Source organism: Medicago truncatula, chromosome 1 (genome assembly GCF_003473485.1).
Source record: "Medicago truncatula cultivar Jemalong A17 chromosome 1, MtrunA17r5.0-ANR, whole genome shotgun sequence".
In the NCBI taxonomy this organism is placed as follows: Eukaryota; Viridiplantae; Streptophyta; class Magnoliopsida; order Fabales; family Fabaceae; genus Medicago; species Medicago truncatula.
This window is the reverse complement of record NC_053042.1, coordinates 16067311-16088365: the sequence shown is the minus strand read 5'-3', so window position 1 is coordinate 16088365 and position 21055 is coordinate 16067311. Positions and strand designations below refer to the sequence as shown.

At 31.6% G+C, this 21055-nt stretch overlaps 3 protein-coding genes across 6 annotated transcripts; all 3 read right to left on the bottom strand.

Moving 5' to 3' along the window:
• Positions 1-4206, bottom strand: LOC25482998 (protein NRT1/ PTR FAMILY 5.2). The gene is made up of 4 exons (XM_013611622.3): positions 4033-4206; positions 2415-2632; positions 1164-1729; positions 1-841 (listed from the first exon to the last, which is right to left on the bottom strand). The coding sequence occupies exons 1-4, from the start codon at positions 4145-4147 to the stop codon at positions 1-3; spliced, it is 1740 nt and encodes a 579-aa protein (XP_013467076.1). The 5' UTR covers positions 4148-4206.
• A 3085-nt stretch (positions 4207-7291) lies between these two features.
• On the bottom strand, positions 7292-12281 carry LOC25482996 (protein NRT1/ PTR FAMILY 5.2). Its single transcript, XM_013611620.3, has 4 exons — positions 12083-12281; positions 9903-10120; positions 8850-9415; positions 7292-8356 (listed from the first exon to the last, which is right to left on the bottom strand). Exons 1-4 carry the CDS (start codon positions 12195-12197, stop codon positions 7474-7476), a joined length of 1782 nt encoding a protein of 593 aa, XP_013467074.1. The 5' UTR covers positions 12198-12281; the 3' UTR covers positions 7292-7473.
• Positions 12282-17133: 4852 nt separating this feature from the next.
• Positions 17134-19465, bottom strand: LOC25482995 (uncharacterized). 4 transcript variants are annotated; one of them, XR_003008106.2, is made up of 5 exons: positions 19183-19463; positions 18584-18722; positions 18106-18375; positions 17559-17649; positions 17134-17308 (listed from the first exon to the last, which is right to left on the bottom strand). XR_003008106.2 is itself a non-coding variant. In XM_013611619.3 (3 exons), the coding sequence occupies exons 1-3, from the start codon at positions 19436-19438 to the stop codon at positions 17242-17244; spliced, it is 462 nt and encodes a 153-aa protein (XP_013467073.2). In that variant the 5' UTR covers positions 19439-19465; the 3' UTR covers positions 17134-17241. The 4 variants fall into 4 exon arrangements, 1 of the variants encoding a protein (XP_013467073.2); XR_005645748.1 differs by lacking the exon at positions 18106-18375 and having other exon boundaries at positions 18584-18667; positions 19183-19465; XR_003008105.2 differs by lacking the exon at positions 18106-18375 and having other exon boundaries at positions 19183-19454.
• Between the last annotated feature and the right edge of the window lie 1590 nt (positions 19466-21055).

Below are 21055 nucleotides of genomic sequence, written 5' to 3'. Positions count from 1 at the left end.
CTACTTCAATTCTTCTGCAAGCACTTTTATGGAATCTGAAATTTCAGCTCTATATACATAATACTTTGTAACAATACAAAAGAAGATAAAGTTCAAGACATTTAGTATTGCCAAAAATGCATAGTAGTAATCAAGATGAGAAGCATTAAGATTATTCAAAATCCACCCTTTGTGACCATGTTCCTCAGTGATGTGTGAAACTGTTGATAGAAGAAAAGTACTTATAAAACTTCCAATACCTAAGCTAGTCAATGAATAAGAAGTGCCAAGACTCTTCATGCTTTCTGGAGCTTGATCATAGAAGAACTCAATTTTAGCAACCTCTATGAATGCTTCAGCTGTTCCCATAAGTATAAATTGTGGAAGCAAAATGAATATGCTCAATGGAACCAATCCTCCATTTTCAACTACTCCATGTTCTTTGGCTACACTAAGCCTATATCTTTCAGTGAAAGTTGCAACTACCATAATCATTATATGAATTATCATGCCTATGCCCATCCTTTGAAGTAGAGTAATTCCTCTAGGGTTTTTAGTCCATTTTTGCATAATCTTGACAAAGAAACGGTCATAAAGTATAACACTCATAAGCATTGATAGTGTCACAAATGTACCTAAACTTGCTGGTGGAATTTGGAAACTCCCAATGTCTCTATCAAGTGTTGTTCCTTGCTTCACAAAGAGTGTATTTATTTGAGCAACCATTGTACTAGGAATTAATGTTGTAGCTAAAATTGGGATCATTCTTAGCATTTGTTTGGTCTCCTCTACGTGTGTAACGGGACACAATTTCGCTGTACTAGTACTTGAATTAGTCTTGACACATGCCTTGTTGAGGAACCTGCATATATATATTTTTTTACACCAAAATTCAAATTATTAATTACAATGTGAATATAAGTCTGGCAAATTTGAGGCATTAGGATAAGAGGACTCTAGTAATCTGAAGTTTGGTCCTGAAGTATGTAAAGTCTAGTTAAGGATTGTTCCCGTCTAGATTCAAACTTGAGTTTTCATGAACGATTTCGTCCTTAACTAAAACTCCTTAAATATTTGAGTTCAATCAATTGGTTAATGACATATAAATATATTTATTTGCGAACAAAAAAATCCATATTTAAATCGAAATTAGGGTAGCGGAAAAATACTGAAGGAACTTATACCTCAATGTGGGAGTGGAATCAATTCTAACATTTCCTTTCTTTGCATACTCTTCCAAATCTAGCTCATAAAGTTCTTTAGGGTCACTAGGAATAGACACATTCCATTTCTTTATTGCAGCCACAATGACCTTAGCCATTTTAGTGAAGGGACTCCCTGCAGGTAATTTATGTCTATAGAATTGTGTGCCTGCCAAAAATGTTATGATAGATATTCCAAGTCCAAGAGTTGGAAGTGCATATCCAAGAGTCCAACCAACATTATCTTGTATGTAGACTAAGACAGAATTTGCAAGAAGAGTCCCAAAGACGATGCTGAACATCCACCAATTGAAGAATGAGAGTTTATGTTTCTTCTCTTTTGTGTCAAACTCATCAAATTGATCAGCACCAATAGTGGAAATGTTAGCCTTTGTTCCACCTGTTCCCACTGCTAGAGTGTAGAGTGCACCATAGAACACAACTAGCTGTAGTGTGGAAGCTTCCTTGCATTTTGTCACATCCATTTCATGACACTCAGGTGGTTTTAGGCTTGGAAGAGAAACTGATAGTGTAAGCATAGACATACCCTGCCAATTGCACATTTGAACCATTGCTCCAACATTAAAAATATTTCTATATTTAATTTATTTTTGGATAAGGCAAGAAGTAGATGAGACATCAAGGAGCCCAGAGACATCTCAATTAGGTTGGCACCCCATTGGGACTTATATCCTATGCTGTCTACTCCATATATATTATTAAAAAAGGAAAAATATATATACAAGAGGGAGGGACTAGGCCAAAACCCTCGAAACAATGCAAAGCGGAAAAAAACAACCGAAATCTTAGGGAAAGCGGTAATTAGACAAGCCAGATATATCCCTAGAGAAATCTAAAGACAACGATGGTGGTAATCTGTCAAACCAAACCGTACCACCAGTCAACTCATGCCCAAGAGAAGCCATCCGATCCGCACAACAGTTCCTTTCGCGATAAATATTTGATTTATTAAAATGAGCTTTTAATGTATAAGGTAACATTTCTCGTTTGATCTTTTATTGATATTTTTTATGTGTTAACCTTTCAGTTATTATGGGAAAGAGATTAAGTAATATGGAGTTTGACTAGAAGAGTAAAGTCTGACCAAGACTTATTATTCTAAAAATTGACTTTGAGTTTTAATATTTTAATATAACAATTAATTTGAGACAAAGAAAAATTATAAATTATACAATTATAATGATATAAAGCTGGTAATGAATTGAGATATACCAATAGATAGATGAAAGAGGCAGTGACAAAAGTCCAATAACGGCCAAGGTAGGTATCAGCAACATAAGCACCTAATATTGGAGTGATCCACATGGTGCCAGCCCAATTGGTGACATTGGTAGAAGAGGTCACAGTACCTTGATGAAGCTTATTTGTTAAATATAAGATCAAATTTGATGATATCCCATAATAAGCCATTCTCTCAAATACTTCATACACTACATCACAAATAAAGCAATATAATTCAATGTAATTTCATCAACAAAAACATATCATTCAATGTGTGGTCCAATGTTTTACATAAAATGAAAAAATGATTTAAGTTTGTACCTTGATGAAGTTAATACTCTCTTTATTTTAATTTTTTTGGGTCTATAAACAAAACGGCAAGCATCATTTGTAACCGAAACAGACAAATAAAGATGTTCAACTTAACCATATTAACGTTGTCCGTTGAGTTAGGTCTTACAAACCTCTCTTTATTCCTTTCTAATTGTCATGATTGCAATAAAAAAAATGTGTAACTATTTATTTGTTGCTTTTAAAAGTTGAATGTAACATTTATTATTTTATCAATATTACATTTAATTATTCACTGCATAGTGAGACACTGAGACGTTCTAAATGGCTAAACAAAGGAGATGTGAACTTAGGGTATTTTTCTAACTTTCTAGTGCAAGTGCTGTCCAAAAGCAATGGTTATAGACATGAGTTTATTTAAAAATATGGGTCAAAAGTGGTGATAAAAATATTTGGGTTAATAGTGTTTTTCACCCCTGTAATATATGTCATTTCTGGTTTTCGCCCCTATAAAATTTTCGGTTTGATTTGCACCCTCGTAAAATTTTTATTTTCCGGAAAACACCCCTAATAGGCCATTTTCAGAATTTTTTTTCAAGAAATTTTGGTTTTTGAATGGCCTATTAAGGGTGTTTTCCGGAAAATAAAATTTTTACGAGGGTGCAAATCAAACCGAAAATTTTATAGGGGCGAAAACCGAAAATGACATATATTACAGGGGTGAAAAACACTATTAACCCAAAATATTTAATGGACAAAAAGTTGATAATAGAATTTGGAGGACTATAAATCAAAATTTAAAAATTTTCAGGGACCAGAAACTTATTTGACTATTTTTTTTTTACCAAGAAAAACAGTAAACAAGCATTCTTGGTAGTGCATCTCTTTTTATACGCAAAGGTACTATATGGCCTACCTCTCCATCAAGAATTGACTCCTCCATTAATTTCGAAGCATTGTTGACTCCACCATTAATTTCGAAATATTGTAAACGAAATAATAAATTTTGACATATATTAATCATTTTCTTAAAAATTGTGCATGATTCAAGTGAAACACTTAAAAATGATACGAAAATGATACGCTGAGAGCAATAGAGTTCATAAAAATGTATCATGTCATATTTTAAGTTGAGGTGTTAAATTGAAGTGGTTTCTTTGCTTGGGGTGGTTTCTTTAATGGGAAGGATTAAATTCAGGGTACTATTTTACTTCATTGTTAACAAACCATTTTCAACAGCATTTATAATATTTGAACAAAATAAAAATTGAACAAACAAAAATGAGCATACATGAGAGAGCAAGAGAAAATGGCATACCAACAAAGAAGGAACAAGCTTTCCAACAACCAGTTTTAGATTTGAGAATAGGTTTCCCTTTAAGATCAACAGTTCCATCTTCTGTGAACTCACTCACTACCCTTCCCTCTTCCATGCTAACCTTTTTTGAGGGAGAACAAAATCAAGAGTAAGAACAAGTAATATTGCTTGTTTTTCTAGCTATAACTAACTAGTTCTCCCAAGCCAATTTGGACTCAGTTTTAAAGTGACCTGTCATGAGTGAAAGTAGGGCAAACATGGCTAATGATCCACAAATGGTGGAACCAAGTAGAAGAATACGTGTGAAATATCTCTACATAAATCATGTGGGATATGTGACATAAACAGAGTGGTTAGGGTTTTTTTTTTCAAAGAAAAAATTCGGTATCAAAGTCTATGAACCGACAATTTTTTTTTTTTTTTGAAGGAATGAACCGACTAATTTAAGAAGTTCAATTCTACCGTCCACTTATGGGGACCGTTTAAAACCAAAGCATAGCTCTCTATGGATTTAGCCCATTAAAATCAACACCTGCGAACATCGAACGTAAGATTTTAAGAGGAATACACTTCAAGGTATCAAGTCAACACCATCGAGCTATTTCAAATGTGTTAGACTATTCTTGAAGTAGAGGAATACGTGTGAAATATCCCAACAGAAATCTTGTTGGAAAATTACTGAAGATCCCCCATCTCTCTCTCGAGTTCATTCCCATTCTCCTTTCTGATATTCTCTTGTCAGTATTTGTTTATCTCTTTTTTAAGCAATTTATCATTATACTAAAATGGACTTGTTTCCATAACAAGCATGGTATTTTTCTGCACTTTGAAAGCTCTATAGTACTGTTTCATTTCATTTAATACAAAGAATTCCAATATATACTTGCATTACCATACATGACCATTAAAGAAATGCCATAGTCTTTATAAAATGTAGTATTGCTAACCAACTAGCTCTAACTGGTAACCGTCATGGACCACTTATCACTTATGCATAAAAAAAACTTAGAAAGCTATTTTATAACACGTTTTTAAAAAAATAAAAATATATAAAACACATGTTTTTTACTGGTTTTTTTATTTAAAAAAAGGTAACGATCTATCTCGTATGGTTTTCACTACTAAATTTATGCAAAACTCGTATAGTTATTTAAGCTCTGTTTGATCAAAATAGCGGATGACTGATAAACTGGCTGATAACTTGTAGCAAATGGTTGATAGCATATAGTTTATAGTTAATAGCTCATAGTTTATGGATGATGACTGATAACTACTTGAAATGTTTGGTAAAATTAACAGTTCAACTAACTGATAAATGTAAAATGATATTAAAAGACATTTTTAATTCATAATAAAGTTTATATGAGCTAATGTTTAAGTATTTTAAAATATAAATTTATTAATTTAATGTTTTTTTAGGGAGTTAATTTAATGTTATCATTAAATTAATTTTAATCCCTAAATATTAATTTATATATATTTTCATTTGTCTAAAAATATATATATAAACGGGATAGAGGATTGAGTTATACCTTTCACTTATAAAATTGTAATTACAATTTGTATTTTTTTATAATATTTTATAAATCTTTAATTAAAATAAAATTATTTAAATTCAATTAAACTATGCATAACTCAATTACAATAGTAACAATATTTGCTAAATTTTATTTGAATGTGATATAAAACAAACATTTTTCATTCCCATGTCATCATTTCACTTTCATGAAACTATAGCATCAAAAATAAAAATGATCAAGTTTTACTTTCAAAGATTTTGGGTTAAAATAGTTTGTTTGAAAGAATCAATAACATATAGCTTTATCCTTTCAAAAAAAAATATAGCTTTATAAATCTTAAGCGAAGAATATTATAACCTCGTCATGTCTAAATGGAAAAAAGAGGTTTAGCTCATGATGAGCTTAACCACCGAGATGAAGATGAAATAAAACATAAATGAAAAGTTAAATTGATAGATAATATAGAGTTAATAACAAATTACAATCAAACAAGGAATAAGGTGAGCTTGAAGCAACATCTAAGTAATCCTAACTCTAAATCACTAAGGGGGTGTTTGTTTCCTGGTTTAAAAAATTATTCCCAGGAACATGGAGGTTGGAATTATAGATTCCTATGTTTGTTACAAAGTTAAAAAATAATTCCCGGGAATAAAGAATTCCTAGGAAAAAAATAACTTCCACTTACCCATGATTTTATTCCCAAAGAAAGTGGACGGGAATAAAAGATTCCCATGTAAATGGTACTAAAATGGAAATAACTACCCATATACCCACTATCACAAACAATTCCCATGAATCTGACAATTATTTACCAAACACCATTTTCTAAAAATACTCAGGAATAAGATGCCCATTATTAATTCCCAGGAAAGATTAATCCCAGGAATGAAATTTTAAACCGTCAAACAAACGCCCCCTAAGAACTAGCACTCATGCTCATCTATGGAGAAGATGAGATGGAGTGAGAACTCCAGTGCTGCTAACCCTAGCTGCAACTTGACCACTCAATTCACAAGTGTAAAATTCTCTAGGCCTAAGTCATGAAAAGATAAAACCCAAAAAAGCTATAAATACCCACCTTGTGATAATTCTCGAGGCATGATCTAAACAGATACTAAACCCTAGTTTTCTATATTGTACTCACTACAAGTACACTACTAAGAATTGGCGCCAACTCATAAAAGTTACTCATAAAGCAATGATAATAAGGGTCCCATGAGTTCGTACTATTGTACGACCCTGGCTGGCGATCCGCTGCGCTACATATTCTTGTATATTGAGCGATGCATCTTCATACTCTACATTGTAGCTTCCTAGATCTCCGGTGCAATTTTTCACCTTATTCCATCAAACATGCAAAACAAGCACTACTAGGACTATGATTGGACCAAGATGTAGAACACCATTGTGTTGGTATGAGTCGGGAGAAAATTCTATGATTGGACCAAAAGTTGTTCAGCAGACTACCGAAAAGGTTAAGATGATTCAGGAAACTCCCAATGTAGGATGCTTGACATGACCGAAACAGTTTCATGATCGCATTGTCAAGCTTGGGATGCTAGACAGCTACCAACCTCCAGCATGCGAGGGGATATTAGCAATACATAGAGAAGAGGAAGATAAGACAAAGCGTGAAGCACAAGTTACATAGCTTGAAACTCAAGTCACATTTTAGTTAGTTGCATTTCACTTGTAATTTCATTTTCATTTAGCGCTCATTTAGTTAATTACAACAGTTATGATGGGTTGACACTGATCAAGTGTATATAAGCTTGTCACTTGTAAATTTTCTGTTACAATGAATTATAATTCGGTTTAGCACATTCAGTTCATCTTCTTCTTTCTCCATGTCATGAGTTTTGTTCAAATACATTTGGATGTTATACATTTAATGTTACAATACTACCCAAGAACCAATAAACTAATCTCTTGGAATCACTTGGTATGACACAACACTTGTCTTCTCCTTCAATTCTTCTGCAAGCACTTTTATGGAATCTGAAATTTCAGCTCTATATACATAATACTTCGTAACAATACAAAAGAAGATAAAGTTCAAGACATTTAGTATAGCCAAAAATGCATAGTAGTAATCAAGATGAGAAGCATTAAGATTATTCAAAATCCACCCTTTGTGACCATGTTCCTCAGTGATGTGTGAAACTGTTGATAGAAGAAAAGTACTAATAAAATTTCCAATGCCTAAGCTAGTCATTGAATAAGAAGTGCCCAAGCTCTTCATGCTTTCTGGAGCTTGATCATAGAAGAACTCAATTTTAGCAACCTCTAAAAATGCATCAGCTGTTCCCATAAGTAAAAATTGAGGGAGTAAAATGAATATGCTCAATGGAACTAATCCTCCATTTTCAACTACTCCATGTTCTTTGGCTACACTAAGCCTATATCTTTCAGTGAAAGTTGCAACTACCATAATCACTATATGAATTATGATTCCTATGCCCATCCTTTGAAGGAGAGTAATTCCTCTAGGGTTTTTAGTCCATCTTTGCATGATCTTTACAAAGAAACGATCATAGAGCACAACACTTATAAGCATTGATATTGTCACAAATGTACCTAAACTTGCTGGTGGAATTTTGAAACTCCCAATGCCTCTATCAAGTGTTGTTCCTTGTTTCACAAACAATGTATTTATTTGAGCAATCATTGTACTAGGAATTAATGTAGTAGCCATGATTGGGATCATTCTTATCATTTGTTTGGTCTCCTCTACATGTGTAACTGGGCACAATTTCGCTGTACTAGTACTTGAATTAGTCTTGACACATGCCTTGTTGAGGAATCTGCATACATATTTTTTTTTTTTATTTTATGATGAAAATTCAAATTATAACAATGTTAGTATAAGTTTAGGCAAATTTGCGACATTAACATTTACATACACATATATTATGCATTGTCTCTACCAACTGAGTTAAGCTCACGAGGACACACATCTCTCTAGTTGCAATTAACATGCCAAAACTCGACAAGAAAAGTCACAATTAAAAAATAAGTGATATTTATTTGCCATGTTGCATACAACACAAGACATACCGAATGACATGCATTTTCGTTTATTAAACCTCCAATTCCTAGGGAAAGGGGACTCGTTATGGACTGTTATAATCAAAATTCAAATTCGAGTTTTCCTGAATGATTTGTCCTTAATTTAAACTTAATAGTCAATGTTGTCCAATCACTTGGTTAATAACATATACATATATGTATTTGTGAAATAAAATAGTGTTTAAATCAAACATGAAGATAGCTAAGAAACTATGATGGAACTCATACCTCAATGTGGGAGTTGAATCAATTCTAACACTTCCTTTCTTTGCATACTCTTCCAAATCAAGTTCATATAGTTCTTTAGGGTCACTAGGAATAGGCACATTCCATTTCTTCATAGCAGCCACTATTACCTTAGCCATTTTAGTAAAGGGACTTCCTGTAGGTAATTTATGTCTATAGAATGGTGTGCCTGCCAAAAATATTATGATAGATATTGCAAGTCCAAGAGTTGGAAGTGCATACCCAAGAGTCCAACCAACATTATCTTGTATGTAGACTAAAACTGAATTTGCAAAAAGGGTTCCAATGAAGATGCTGAACATCCACCAGTTGAAGAATGAGAGTTTGTGTTTCTTCTCTTTTGTGTCAAACTCATCAAATTGATCAGCACCAATAGTGGAAATGTTAGGTTTTGTTCCACCTGTTCCCACTGCTAGAATGTAGAGTGCACCATAGAACACAACTAGCTGTAATGTAGAAGCTTCCTTGCATTTTGTCACATCCATTTCATGACACTCAGGTGGTTTTAGGCTTGGAAGAGAAACTGATAATGTAAGCATAGACATGCCCTGCCAATTTGAGGTCACATTTGAATCATTGGTCCAACATTAAAATAGGGTTATATTTAAAAAGGTTAATCGAGTAAATGGTCCTATAAATATTTAGAATTTTGTTTTTAGTCCTTACCAAATAAATTTCACTTTTTAGTCCTTGTGACATTTTCCTTTAGCATTTTAGGGACCAAAAATGTTGACAGAAAATTTTTACGGTGACTAAAAATGGTGAAGGAAAAGTTACTAAATAGGTCCTATTAATAACTCAATGTCATTGTATTTCAACAAAGTTTTTTTATTTGTGTACAATTTATTACGTATGGCCTAAGAAAATTAAAGAGAAAGAGGGTGCTTACATAGCCACCATTCTCTATAAGCACCAAACATTTTCTCTCCACAATAGATCAAATGCTTATTTATTCCGATGTTAATTAGGTGAAACATCCACCATTGTAGATGTTGAATAACCCTATTTAAAACTGGATAATAAATTAAGACATACCAATAGATAGATAAAGGAAGCAGTAACAAAGGTCCAATAACGGCCAAGGCAGGCGTCAGCAACATAAGCACCCAATATTGGAGTGATCCAAATGGTACCAACCCAATTGGTAACATTGGTAGAAGAAGTCACAGTACCTTGATGAAGCTTCTTTATTAAATATAAGATCAAATTTGATGATATTCCATAATAAGCCATTCTCTCAAATACCTCATACACTGCATCACAAATACATTTCACTGTCAACGATATGATTCAATGTGGTCCAGTAAAACATAATGGTTTTTGATTCCTTTTTCACAACTTATTAGATATTTTTAACAAATACCATAAAAATTGACTCCTCCTATTTTCTCAAAATTAACTTTTGGTCCTTCCATTTCTAAAGGGTTGTTGGTCCTTCCATTTCTATAAAAAAAATCTTAAACATTGTATAATTTATATTTTCCTTTATTTTTTTGGTACAATATATATCCGAACTTATAATTCTATATATACATATATGTAAAGGGGATACATATATACTTGTCATAAAATAAAATAAAGGGATACATAGTTTTGGGTGGCTTTTTTTCTTTTATTTCTATCATTTATTTAAACTATTTTATCTTATTTATAATATTATTTAAATTACTAATTAAAATATTGTTAAATCTAATTTAAATAAGAACAACTTCACCTCAATAGAAACAATATTGAATACTATAATAAAAGCTTGTTTTAATAGTATTCACCAAAAATATTTGATTATTGTATATGGCTATATGCCAAGAAGTGTGTATCTATACAATTAAGTGCAGTAGAAAAGTAGATAAACAGACACATTCCGCTAGTATTTATATATTCACGTATAAGGTAATTTTCAATTTATTAATAGCAAAAAGTGGACAAAGGTTTCACTCAAGTATTTCAATATAAAATGGGATTTATCTTTTTTTAATATTAGAATATTGAAATACAATGATATACAGTTATTGATAGATAATTAATGTATCTCGTTTAAAAAAATTGTGTGAAAAGTTGGACGGATTGAATAATATTTTTTAATAATAGATGGATTGAATTAGATACTACTATTAAAAAATTATAAATAAATTATGTGCACGCGTGAGATTCATTTAAGTATCAAGAAAATGAAAGTCTCTATTGTGAATATTCTTATGTAATAGTGTGTGTGATTCCTCGTGAGTTTATGTCAGTTGATAAGGACAATGTATAATATATGCGTCCCAGATTCAAACCTCAGCAAAAAAAAAAAAATTCATGTGTGAGAAAAGCCAGATAAACAAGAATTTATAAGGAATCATTATAGGGCCTCATTATAGTGGTATATTATGAATTCTTTCTTTCTTGGTTTGGTAGTACATCTCTTTATATGCCTAAGCAACTGCATGACCTACCTCTCCATCAAGAATTTACTCCTCTATTAATTTCGAACGAGGTCATAAAGTATAGCAACAAATCAAATCAAATCTCAACTGCATCATACAACTGTATGTATAATGAGATATCCAGGTCCTTTAATATAAACTGTGTAATCTAGCTATGAGATAGAGTCTCAAGTCGTGTTAACCTTGTTATTTTAGATAAAAATGAAGTTGAATTTTAGCATTGGATTTTATATACTTGATTATGCATTTTTCATACTTGAAGTTGAAAAGCTTTTCTTTTCTTCATCAAACATTAATATCTATTTTAATCAAACACCCAAACTTTTTTGAGTAGTATTCTCTCCCTCCATCTCATTATAAATGTTCTTTTTATGATATTTTTTTGCTCATATTATTTCTAAAATCCTCACTTTAGGGTATATACTTATAATTTTTAATACTGTTAACTTTTTCCAATAATATGCACACTTATTTAATTTATCTTAAGTCACCTAATTACTTCACTAGTTGTTTTTAATAAGAAAACTCTAGTAAATGAAATTCATTTATCATTAAAATCAACATAACTAATGACTTTCTTAAAATTGTACTAAATGATACAAATGGGTACATAAAAAAAGACGTTGGAAAACTCAAGTTCAATTTTGATGAATGATAAAAATACTAACATAACAACTAATTAATAACGACGGTTTAAAAAAACGTCGAATCGGAATCATTTTAACAACATTTATTATTTCAACAAACAAAAATGAGCATATATGAGAGAGCAAGAGGAAAATAGCATACCAACAAAGAATGAACAAGCTTTCCAACAACCAGTTTTGGATTTGAGAATAGGTTTCCCTTTAAGATCAACAGTTCCATCTTGTGTGAACTCACTCACTACCCTTCCCTCTTCCATGCTAACCTTGTTTAGGGAAAACAAAATCAAGAGCAAAAACAAGCAATATTGCTTGTTTTTCTAGCTAACTAACTAATTTTGAAGTGAGCATTAAAGAAATGCCACAATTTTATAGAATGTATTGCTAACTAAGTAGCTCTAACTGGTAACTGTCATGGGACCACTATTATTAATATTTATCACTTTTGGGGCACACCGCCAATTCTGGCAGATTTTTTTATTTTTTTAATTGGATCGTATCTATTTTAGTCATAAAAGTTTAGAAAACACTATATCAATATATTCTCTAAGGCATATTTTTAACACTTTTATTTTTTTTAAATCATGTAGCTCTTATGAAATTTATGTAGGACTAGTTAGTGGATTTTATTTAAATTGATCCATCAATCCTTTAAAAAGTAGTTTTGTTATGATAAACAGACAAAAATAATAACTTCTGTTTCAAAAAAAATTGTTAAATATCAAAATCAATGTTTATCAAAGTCCTTAACTATAGTAGGTCTTTAATTAAGATTTTAACCGACTTCGAGAATGTGTGAAAATTTTAATCGAATGCAAATCTTGTCCCTTTATACCATCAAAGCTAAAGCGAAACATAAGGGGTACTGTTTTTTTATTTAAACGGCTAAAATATATAATATATTGATACTCGCATCTACGTGCACAAGTTGTACATGAGAGCTAAAACCGAATTACACAAAGAAGTGGTACAAGCAATAACACCCTATTGCACATGGCCATATGGAATGGCAACTGAACCGAACTAAATAATAACCCTAACCCTGTCGGGACCAAATCAAACCCGCTTTCAAACCAACGAATCGGTGACCTCAGAGACCCCCAATCTTAAACTCGCAAACCCTCATGAACACCTTTCTCGCCTTACTATAATTATACACTAACAGCCCTAACCCAATTGAACCCTATCTCACTCTCAAATCGAACCTCTCAAGAATCCCCTTTTCATTCTTTCGTTTGTTGAAAGATGTTTACACTGAATGAGCTACCAATAATAGAAAAAAGATGAGAGAGAAAGGAGAGGAAAGGGAACCTAAACAAGTTATTCAACGAAGATGAATAAGGATGGAGGGAGGTAATGAGCAGACGGAGGCAGAAGGAGGAAAGAAGGATCCAGAGAACGAAAGGTCGATGTAACATTTCTAATGAAAGAGGTGGTGGAAAACAATTTACTACCGTGAGTAAGATTGCATCTTTCTTCTTCATTGAGTTTCCGGAATGTTGTGGTGCAAAATACATGTATGAAATCTTTAAAAAAAAAAATTGAGACATAGAGGAGATGGTGATACCAGCATAAAGGAATAAGAGGGGGGGAGCAAATACGGTTTCACAACATTGAAAATGAAAGATTGTTTGTGATGACTAAATTTGACAAGTGCATCAAACTATTTTCAAGTAATAAAGTAGTAAGTAAAATCGTCTCCGCAAGAATTGTCATTTCAACTAGCCAACAAGTTATAAATATTAAAACAGAAAATAAAAAGCAAATAAATTAAATAAAAAGAGTAAGTTGGGGGGAGTTTGCAAGTTTGATTTGATTGGAGAACTTAGTAAATGTTTTTTTATTGTAGAACTTAGTGTTGGTTAAGAATCCTCGAATTTCCTCTATTTCCTTGTTGGATTTAAGACAAGAGATTATCGATTACGATATAAGGGTTCTATTTAAGTGATAAGTTTGTGGGATTGATACGTCCCTTCAGCTGTCAAGTTTCACAAGTTGATCACAGTAAGGTTATACACACTCTGTATGTAGAGAGTCGTCAATCCTGCATGGTATATATGCTTACGTCAGGTTGTTAGAGTGGAATCTTACTCTTTCATAGGTAATTTTTTTTATTACATCTCTCGCAGGTAATTGAACATATTATGAAATTAAGATATGAAATTCATTTTTAAATAGTCACATGGCTTGATTGCAATTTTGCCTCCATAAGTTTCTCAATTTTGTGAATTTGGCCGCCTAATTTATTTTGTACAATTTTAGTCCATTTAGTCTCATATTCAACTTTTTTATGAGTTAGCGATTTTCCGTGATATGACATCATTGGCATTTGTCCAAGGTTGGAATTTAGCTAAACTAAAAAAAATGTCAACTCAACAAAAAAATAAATGCGGCTACAAAATCAAAAGTGGGCTCAATGTGGGGGCCAATATCACACCAAAAAAACTACGGCCTCAAAAAAAAAAAGTATAATTGAGAAATTAGAGGTGTTAAAAGTCCAATTTTGAGGCTATCAATTTTATATGTATAAGCCTACTCATATTTTATCCATTTTGGTAATTTTTTCAATATTTTAATTTTATTTTGTATTTTTCATTTTATAAAATTTGTGTGTTAGATTTCCGTTTTTATATTATATATACTAGCGTCCAGACGGGCACTCCCGTGCCCGTCTGTCCGCTCTTTCTACTGCGCTAACGCATGTAACTCATAAACAGTATGTTTTTGAACATCAATGTTGGTTTATTGTTTCTTGGTATATCCTGGAGAAAATTATTAGAATTAAAAGAATGATCAAACTTGATCAATAAAGAAGGATCAAATTTGATAAAAAATGTAAGATATGTAATTCATGCACTTCTATGAGATGAAGTTACTTAATATATACTTAGTTTTAAGATGCATACACATCTATCTATGGAGGATGTTTGATGAAGACATTAAATCTTTCCCATCGTTAAAACGATTTATAGAAATCATTACACATGTGCTCTATATTATTTCTCGAGCCATTTGAGTCTATCACACAATATAAAATTTAGAACATCTAAGCCAAACCAATAGAAGAAATAAAAACAAAACTTTGATAAGTATTGTAAAGGACGAAGACATTTTAAAAAGAGTGAAAGAATGTTTACACATTAGGCAAATCACCTTTTCATACTTTGCGATATATTTGATTGAAAAAGTCAATGTAACATAGCAAGGAGAACCTTAAGTAATATTTCATTCACGTAACCTCCTTTCCTATCCTAGGATTCCACTCTCTCTCTCTCTCTCTCTCTCTCTCTCTCTCTCTCTCTCTCTCTCTCTCTCTCTCTCTCTCTCTCTCTCTCTCTCTCTCTCTCTCTCTCTCTCCTCTCTCCTCTCTCTCTCTCTCTCTTCTCTCTCTCTCTCTCTCTCTCTCTCTCTCTCTCTCTCTCCCTCTCTCTCTCTCTCTCTCTCTCTCCTCTCTCTCTCTCTCTCTCTCTCTCTCTCTCTCTCTCTCTCTCTCTCTCTCTCTCTCTCTCTCTCTCTCTCTCTCTCTCTCTCTCTCTCTCTCTCTCTCTCTCTCTCTCTCTCTCTCTCTCTCTCTTCTCTCTCTCTCTCTCTCTCTCTCTCTCTCTCTCTCTCTCTCTCTCTCTCTCTCTCTCTCTCTCTCTCTCTCTCTCTCTCTCTCTCTCTCTCTCTCTCTCTCTCTCTCTCTCTCTCTCTCTCTCAGACACACACAAACGCGCAAACACACACGACACGACAATACAAAGGTTCTATTGACCTATCTCTCATATCATTGTTCGGTTTCTTAGCTACACAAACAACCAAGCATTTTCTCGATTCGTCAATTATTCAGTGAAATATTTAGAGGCATTTTTTTTTTTAAATAAAATCATTTGATTCTAATTAAGTTTGTCCAAGAATAATTCGGTTATTCAGTTCTATGATTAGTTTGGATTTTTTTTATTATATTGTTGTGCAAGACGGTAAAAAACATACATTTTGTAAGTAAACGTAGATAAAATTTTATGATCATCGCTTCAAGCGTAACAGTAATAATATAGTCTTATATGTATGATAACATGTCCAACCGTATAAACTTTGCAAGATACTAATTACTTCCATGTAATTGAATTTGAAGAAGTAGTTTTCTCAACTTATATCGTTAAATCAACTTAATCACCTAGCCTTTAATTCAAAATGATCAAAAAAATTTGAAAGAAAAATTTATTTAAATCAGCATCAGTCACTTAACTTCATAGAAGCAATTATGCGTAAATATTAAAAAAATTGAATTATGTGAGTCAGCCAATAGATTATGCACCTCTATCTACCAGTTTCGGTCCCTTTTCCATGTTCCTTGGTGACATCCATTTGCTGCCTTGACCCAATATGAGAATATCATCATGATACCATTTATAAGCAAAAAATAAATAAAATAACAAAAGATAAAATTACTAAATGTAGAAGGAAATAAAAAATTGGAATTTTTCAAATAGAAGAAAATTAAAAAATGTGTGAGAAAGACAAAAAAAAGAGTGAGAATAGGGGGGTTGCACCCTCAGCAAAGCCATCGTGAGTCTGGCAGTCCTTTTGCCGGCACCGTGTCGGTCACCTTACATTATGTATCCTTTCTTAGTGAAATGTATTTAATCTTTAGTTCCAATCTATAGGATAGATCTTTAATTTTGAGCCGGCTCATAGATGAAACACAAAATCAAAGAAAAGATGAGATATCAGGCAGAAAAGGTGAGATTATGAGGAATTTCTATGAAAAAGTGTAGATGAAAATTGTATTTCTGAATAAAGCCTTGTTTGTAATTGTTTTGGTAAAGTGTAGCGTAGCAGCGGTTGAGTTAGAAAGGCTTCAGTTTTTTTTTGTATCACTTGCAGGTTAAGTGTGATAGATAACTGTGTAAGGGCAATTTAGGATTTTTAAAAAAAGGCTACACCAAAGAAAAGTACTCCCTTTATTAATAGGTATAGATATGAGAGTAATTATTGATTTGTCTCAAAGATGAATTAGTGATATATAATTTATATAGCTTATATTTAGAATCTATAAGAACTATTGTGCCCGTCTGTCCGCTCTTTTTACTGAGCTAACGTGTGAGAGTATTATTCTCAAATTTTCATCCACAATTTTCTTCCCTTTTCGTATAGGACAAAAATAATAAATTGTGAAAGAGGGTGTAAGAGAGAGAGTAAAAACTCAATGTCGATATAAAAAAGAAAGATGAAGTTGTCACAATAATGCATATACAAATATCATTCCTCTAGCATAACGCATGGCTTACATAAAATAAAATGAATAAGAACATATTCACTCCTTCAACATTGTTCAACCTTTGCAATCACGTCACATTCATATCCTCCCATTTGAAAAACTCCATTGCACCTGTAAAAGGTAAGAAAAACAAAAATAAAAAGTAATGAGTGACCAAGAAGAAACTGAAAAGACATGACTTTTTAGTAGAGAGTACAACTTTTTTCCACCCTTCAAATATCCTTTTGTCCCCCTTCTTCTATCACTTTGGTGTTCCTCTTTTCCATTTGATTGTGTAAACTTTCATTATCATGTTTGTCTACTTATTATATTACAATAACATATGTTTACAAAAAAAAGGCATAGTTAAGTATAAACATACGTTAGCACAATAGAAAAAGGGGAGATTGTCCGTTTAAATGCTAGTGCATAGAATGAATGATCCAGTGGTGTCTTTTGCGCAACACAACATTCTGAAGAAGATAAATATATATTTTAAGTCCAAATAAAGAGTAAAATCAACAAAAAAAGTAAATTGTTCATCTCCTACTTTCAATTATAATCATGGATGATCATATTATAATCAAATGATAAATATAGTCTACTAAAATTGAAGTATCTTTTGCATGATCAACATATGATAATACAATTGTTTTTTTTTACCAAAGGAACTACTGCACATTTCTCAAATTATATATATTTTGTGAAGTACCCACTGGGCACACGTATTCTTGAGAAGCCAATATAGAATTAGAATCTATGTGATGAAGTGATTTAATTGTATAAGTCACATATATTGATTATTTTTTGTTAAAAAAAAAAAAACAAACAAAAAGTTGCAATGCAAATACTTGAACATAATATTCATTTTATAAATTCAAGTGATGAGAATTCAGAAATTGTATAAAGTCTAGGCATGAGAACTGTACTTTTTCCTCTAAACCATTAAATGCATACTTTTTCATCTGAACCATGAAATACTGAGAAAGAATCTTGTAACATCCACTACCTTCAACACCTTTCTCAAAAACTTGTTATAACCCAAATAACTTGTGTCACCATTAATACAAAACAAAAAATTACTCTTTCTCTACTAAACCTGTACACCCATCATCTCTCTATCTTTCTTGTCTTCTCATGTTTGTTCTATGTCTGTCTCTCTCTTTGCAATGGATGATTTCCCAATTTCTGTTGTCGCGCTATTGCACGAAGTGGTAGTCGCGATATTGTTGGAATTAATTAAAAAAAACAGAGAAATAAGTAAAAACCATATGGAGATAAAGAAACTGCTCAAATGAAACCATTGGACCAACAACACACAACATTATCCCCTTCACAAAAGTAATGGTAAAAAACTATATGCTAAAGGCATTCTCTAAAGTTATGAGTGGATTCCTATATAATTACCTTGTGTTTAGCAAAGTTAATGAATTCTCTGAAGTTAATCCTGCCACTTTTATCATCCCAATTTTTTTCAAGGAACATGCGATCCTGCCCATGGATGTAAATTCTCTTTCACTTTTCATACACAAATTTCTTACGAAGTCTACAAAAAGAAGAAATTAGTTTTGAAAGATTTGGAAGCAAAAGACGTTGAAAAATGACCGATATTGATACAATTATGATTATGTAACTGTAGTTGAATAAATTTTTTGTTGCTCTTCAACGAAAAGACGTGGTGATCAAACATCAAATAAGAGTGAGTGAATGATGAATCTATCATGTGTAAGAGGACGTTCACAGAAATAGAAAAATACAACCATAGAAGGATGAATTTCAACAATCTAGTAACTCACAATACAAAATGGTAAATATGTAATTATTTGGGCAAAACTAACAGTAGTGGTGATCAAACTATAAGACATTACCAAACTATAAGACATGTTCATAATTTCATTTTTTATCACACTCTCACTCTCCAAAAAAGGGGAAGAAGAAAATTAGATGTAGAAACATAATAACAAAGAGTTTAACCAAAAAAAAACAAACAAACTTCATTTTCTCACCATTGGCGCAACCTTCCCCTTTTTCTTTCATCATTTGTTGGTAGTGGTGAGAAGAAATATATGATATGACCTTAATTATCTCAGTGTCCCAGTGGTAACCGTAACCTCTACCGGTTCTTTCATCATCATGATTTCCATGCTTCAATTTCGCTTTATTCTTTGCTTCTCTGCGGTTAGTTTTGTATTTTTTGGGAAAGGATCGGTTAACATATTCTTCTAAGTAGTTATTGCAAACGTAAATTACTAAATTATGCATTCAGTTACTTTTTAAAATTGAAGAAATTGAAGGGTAATTTGGGAATAAAAAATATGCTACACCAAAATCATGTATTGCCTTTATTAATAGGTATAGAAGATATATAACATTAGGAGAAGAAGAAAGAACATCATGAATTTGTTTTAATTTATTTATTTTTATTATATTTTTATTTTTAAAATTAATTTTAATTTAAAAAAGGTCAAGAGGACATAAAAATTCCAACAATTTATTGAAATATCCTAGTAAGTGTGCCGCATCAACGTTATCAAAGGACACATCATTAGACTTAGGCCCCGTTTGGATAAACAGCTTATATAGATGCTTATAACATTATGGCTTATAACATTAGAGCTTACATCATAAGTTCTTATACTTGATAAGCTATTTATGTTTGGATATATACACAAAAAAGTACTTACATAAATTAAAGTGTTTTGATGTGACATTACATAAGCAATTATCGAAATTTTAAATATTTTTAATTTAACGAAAAAATCAAAAAATCGAACCACAATATCAAGATTTTTTTTGATAAAATTAATCAAGATGTAAAAAACAATATTATAATATATTAAGTATAATTATATATATAGTATTATCAATATTCGTCCTTAAAAAAAATATCAATATTCATAGAAGACAAAATTAACACTAGATAAGTATATAGTTACGTAACAAAAAAATATTCATATAAGAAAAAATATTAAAATTCAGTTTCATTTTGTTACGTAACAAAAAAATAATAAAAATCTTCCTTAAAAAAAACTTAGTTACGTGTGTTAATTTAGTAAGATAAGTATATAGCAATTTTGTTACTCATGCATTGTCAAAGATAACTAACATTATAATTAAAATATATGTTTTGAAAAAGTGGATCCAAAGAGAATTGAAGGAGGTTACATAAAATCATAAGCTCCTTGTTAAGCCGGAGGGTAAGCTGAAAATTTAGGCTTATTAAATTATGGCATAAGCAGCTTATGAAACTATGAAAGCTATTTTTATTTATTTACTCAAACACCTTTAAAAAGGCTTATGAAATTAGATAGGCCAACATAAACTCAAAATAAGTCAATCCAAACGAGACCTTAATAGTTAATTACTTCCACCATTTCTTATTATAGTTCCCGTCTGAAGTTTTTTTTCCTTTTAAATATAAGCCGCTATGTAATTTATTAGGTGTATGAATTAGGAGGACATGAAACCTAACCCTTTAAGTATTTAGCAAAATCTAAAGTTAGCTAAACTTAGCTTATTCTTGACAAAGTTCACCCTAATTGTAGGAGGCAAAGAAAAAAACCAAGATTGAGAGGGTAAAGTTAAGGCTATGTTTGCCAGATCAGCACATTAGTTGATTTCTCTATATACATGAGTAATACAAAATGTAAATGAATTTAACATTAAAGTTACACGTTAATACATAAAATGTATTTTTAAAACATCAACATACAAAATATACATATTAAAATAGATGTATGAAAAATCAGACGTGCTTGTAACAAGAGACTACTGTAATATGTTTTGGACCAAGTTGTCTAGTAGAATTAATAATTTTTTAAGGATCGTAGTGGAATTAATAATTGAAGAGTTTTTGATAATTTTCATTAAACCAAAGGG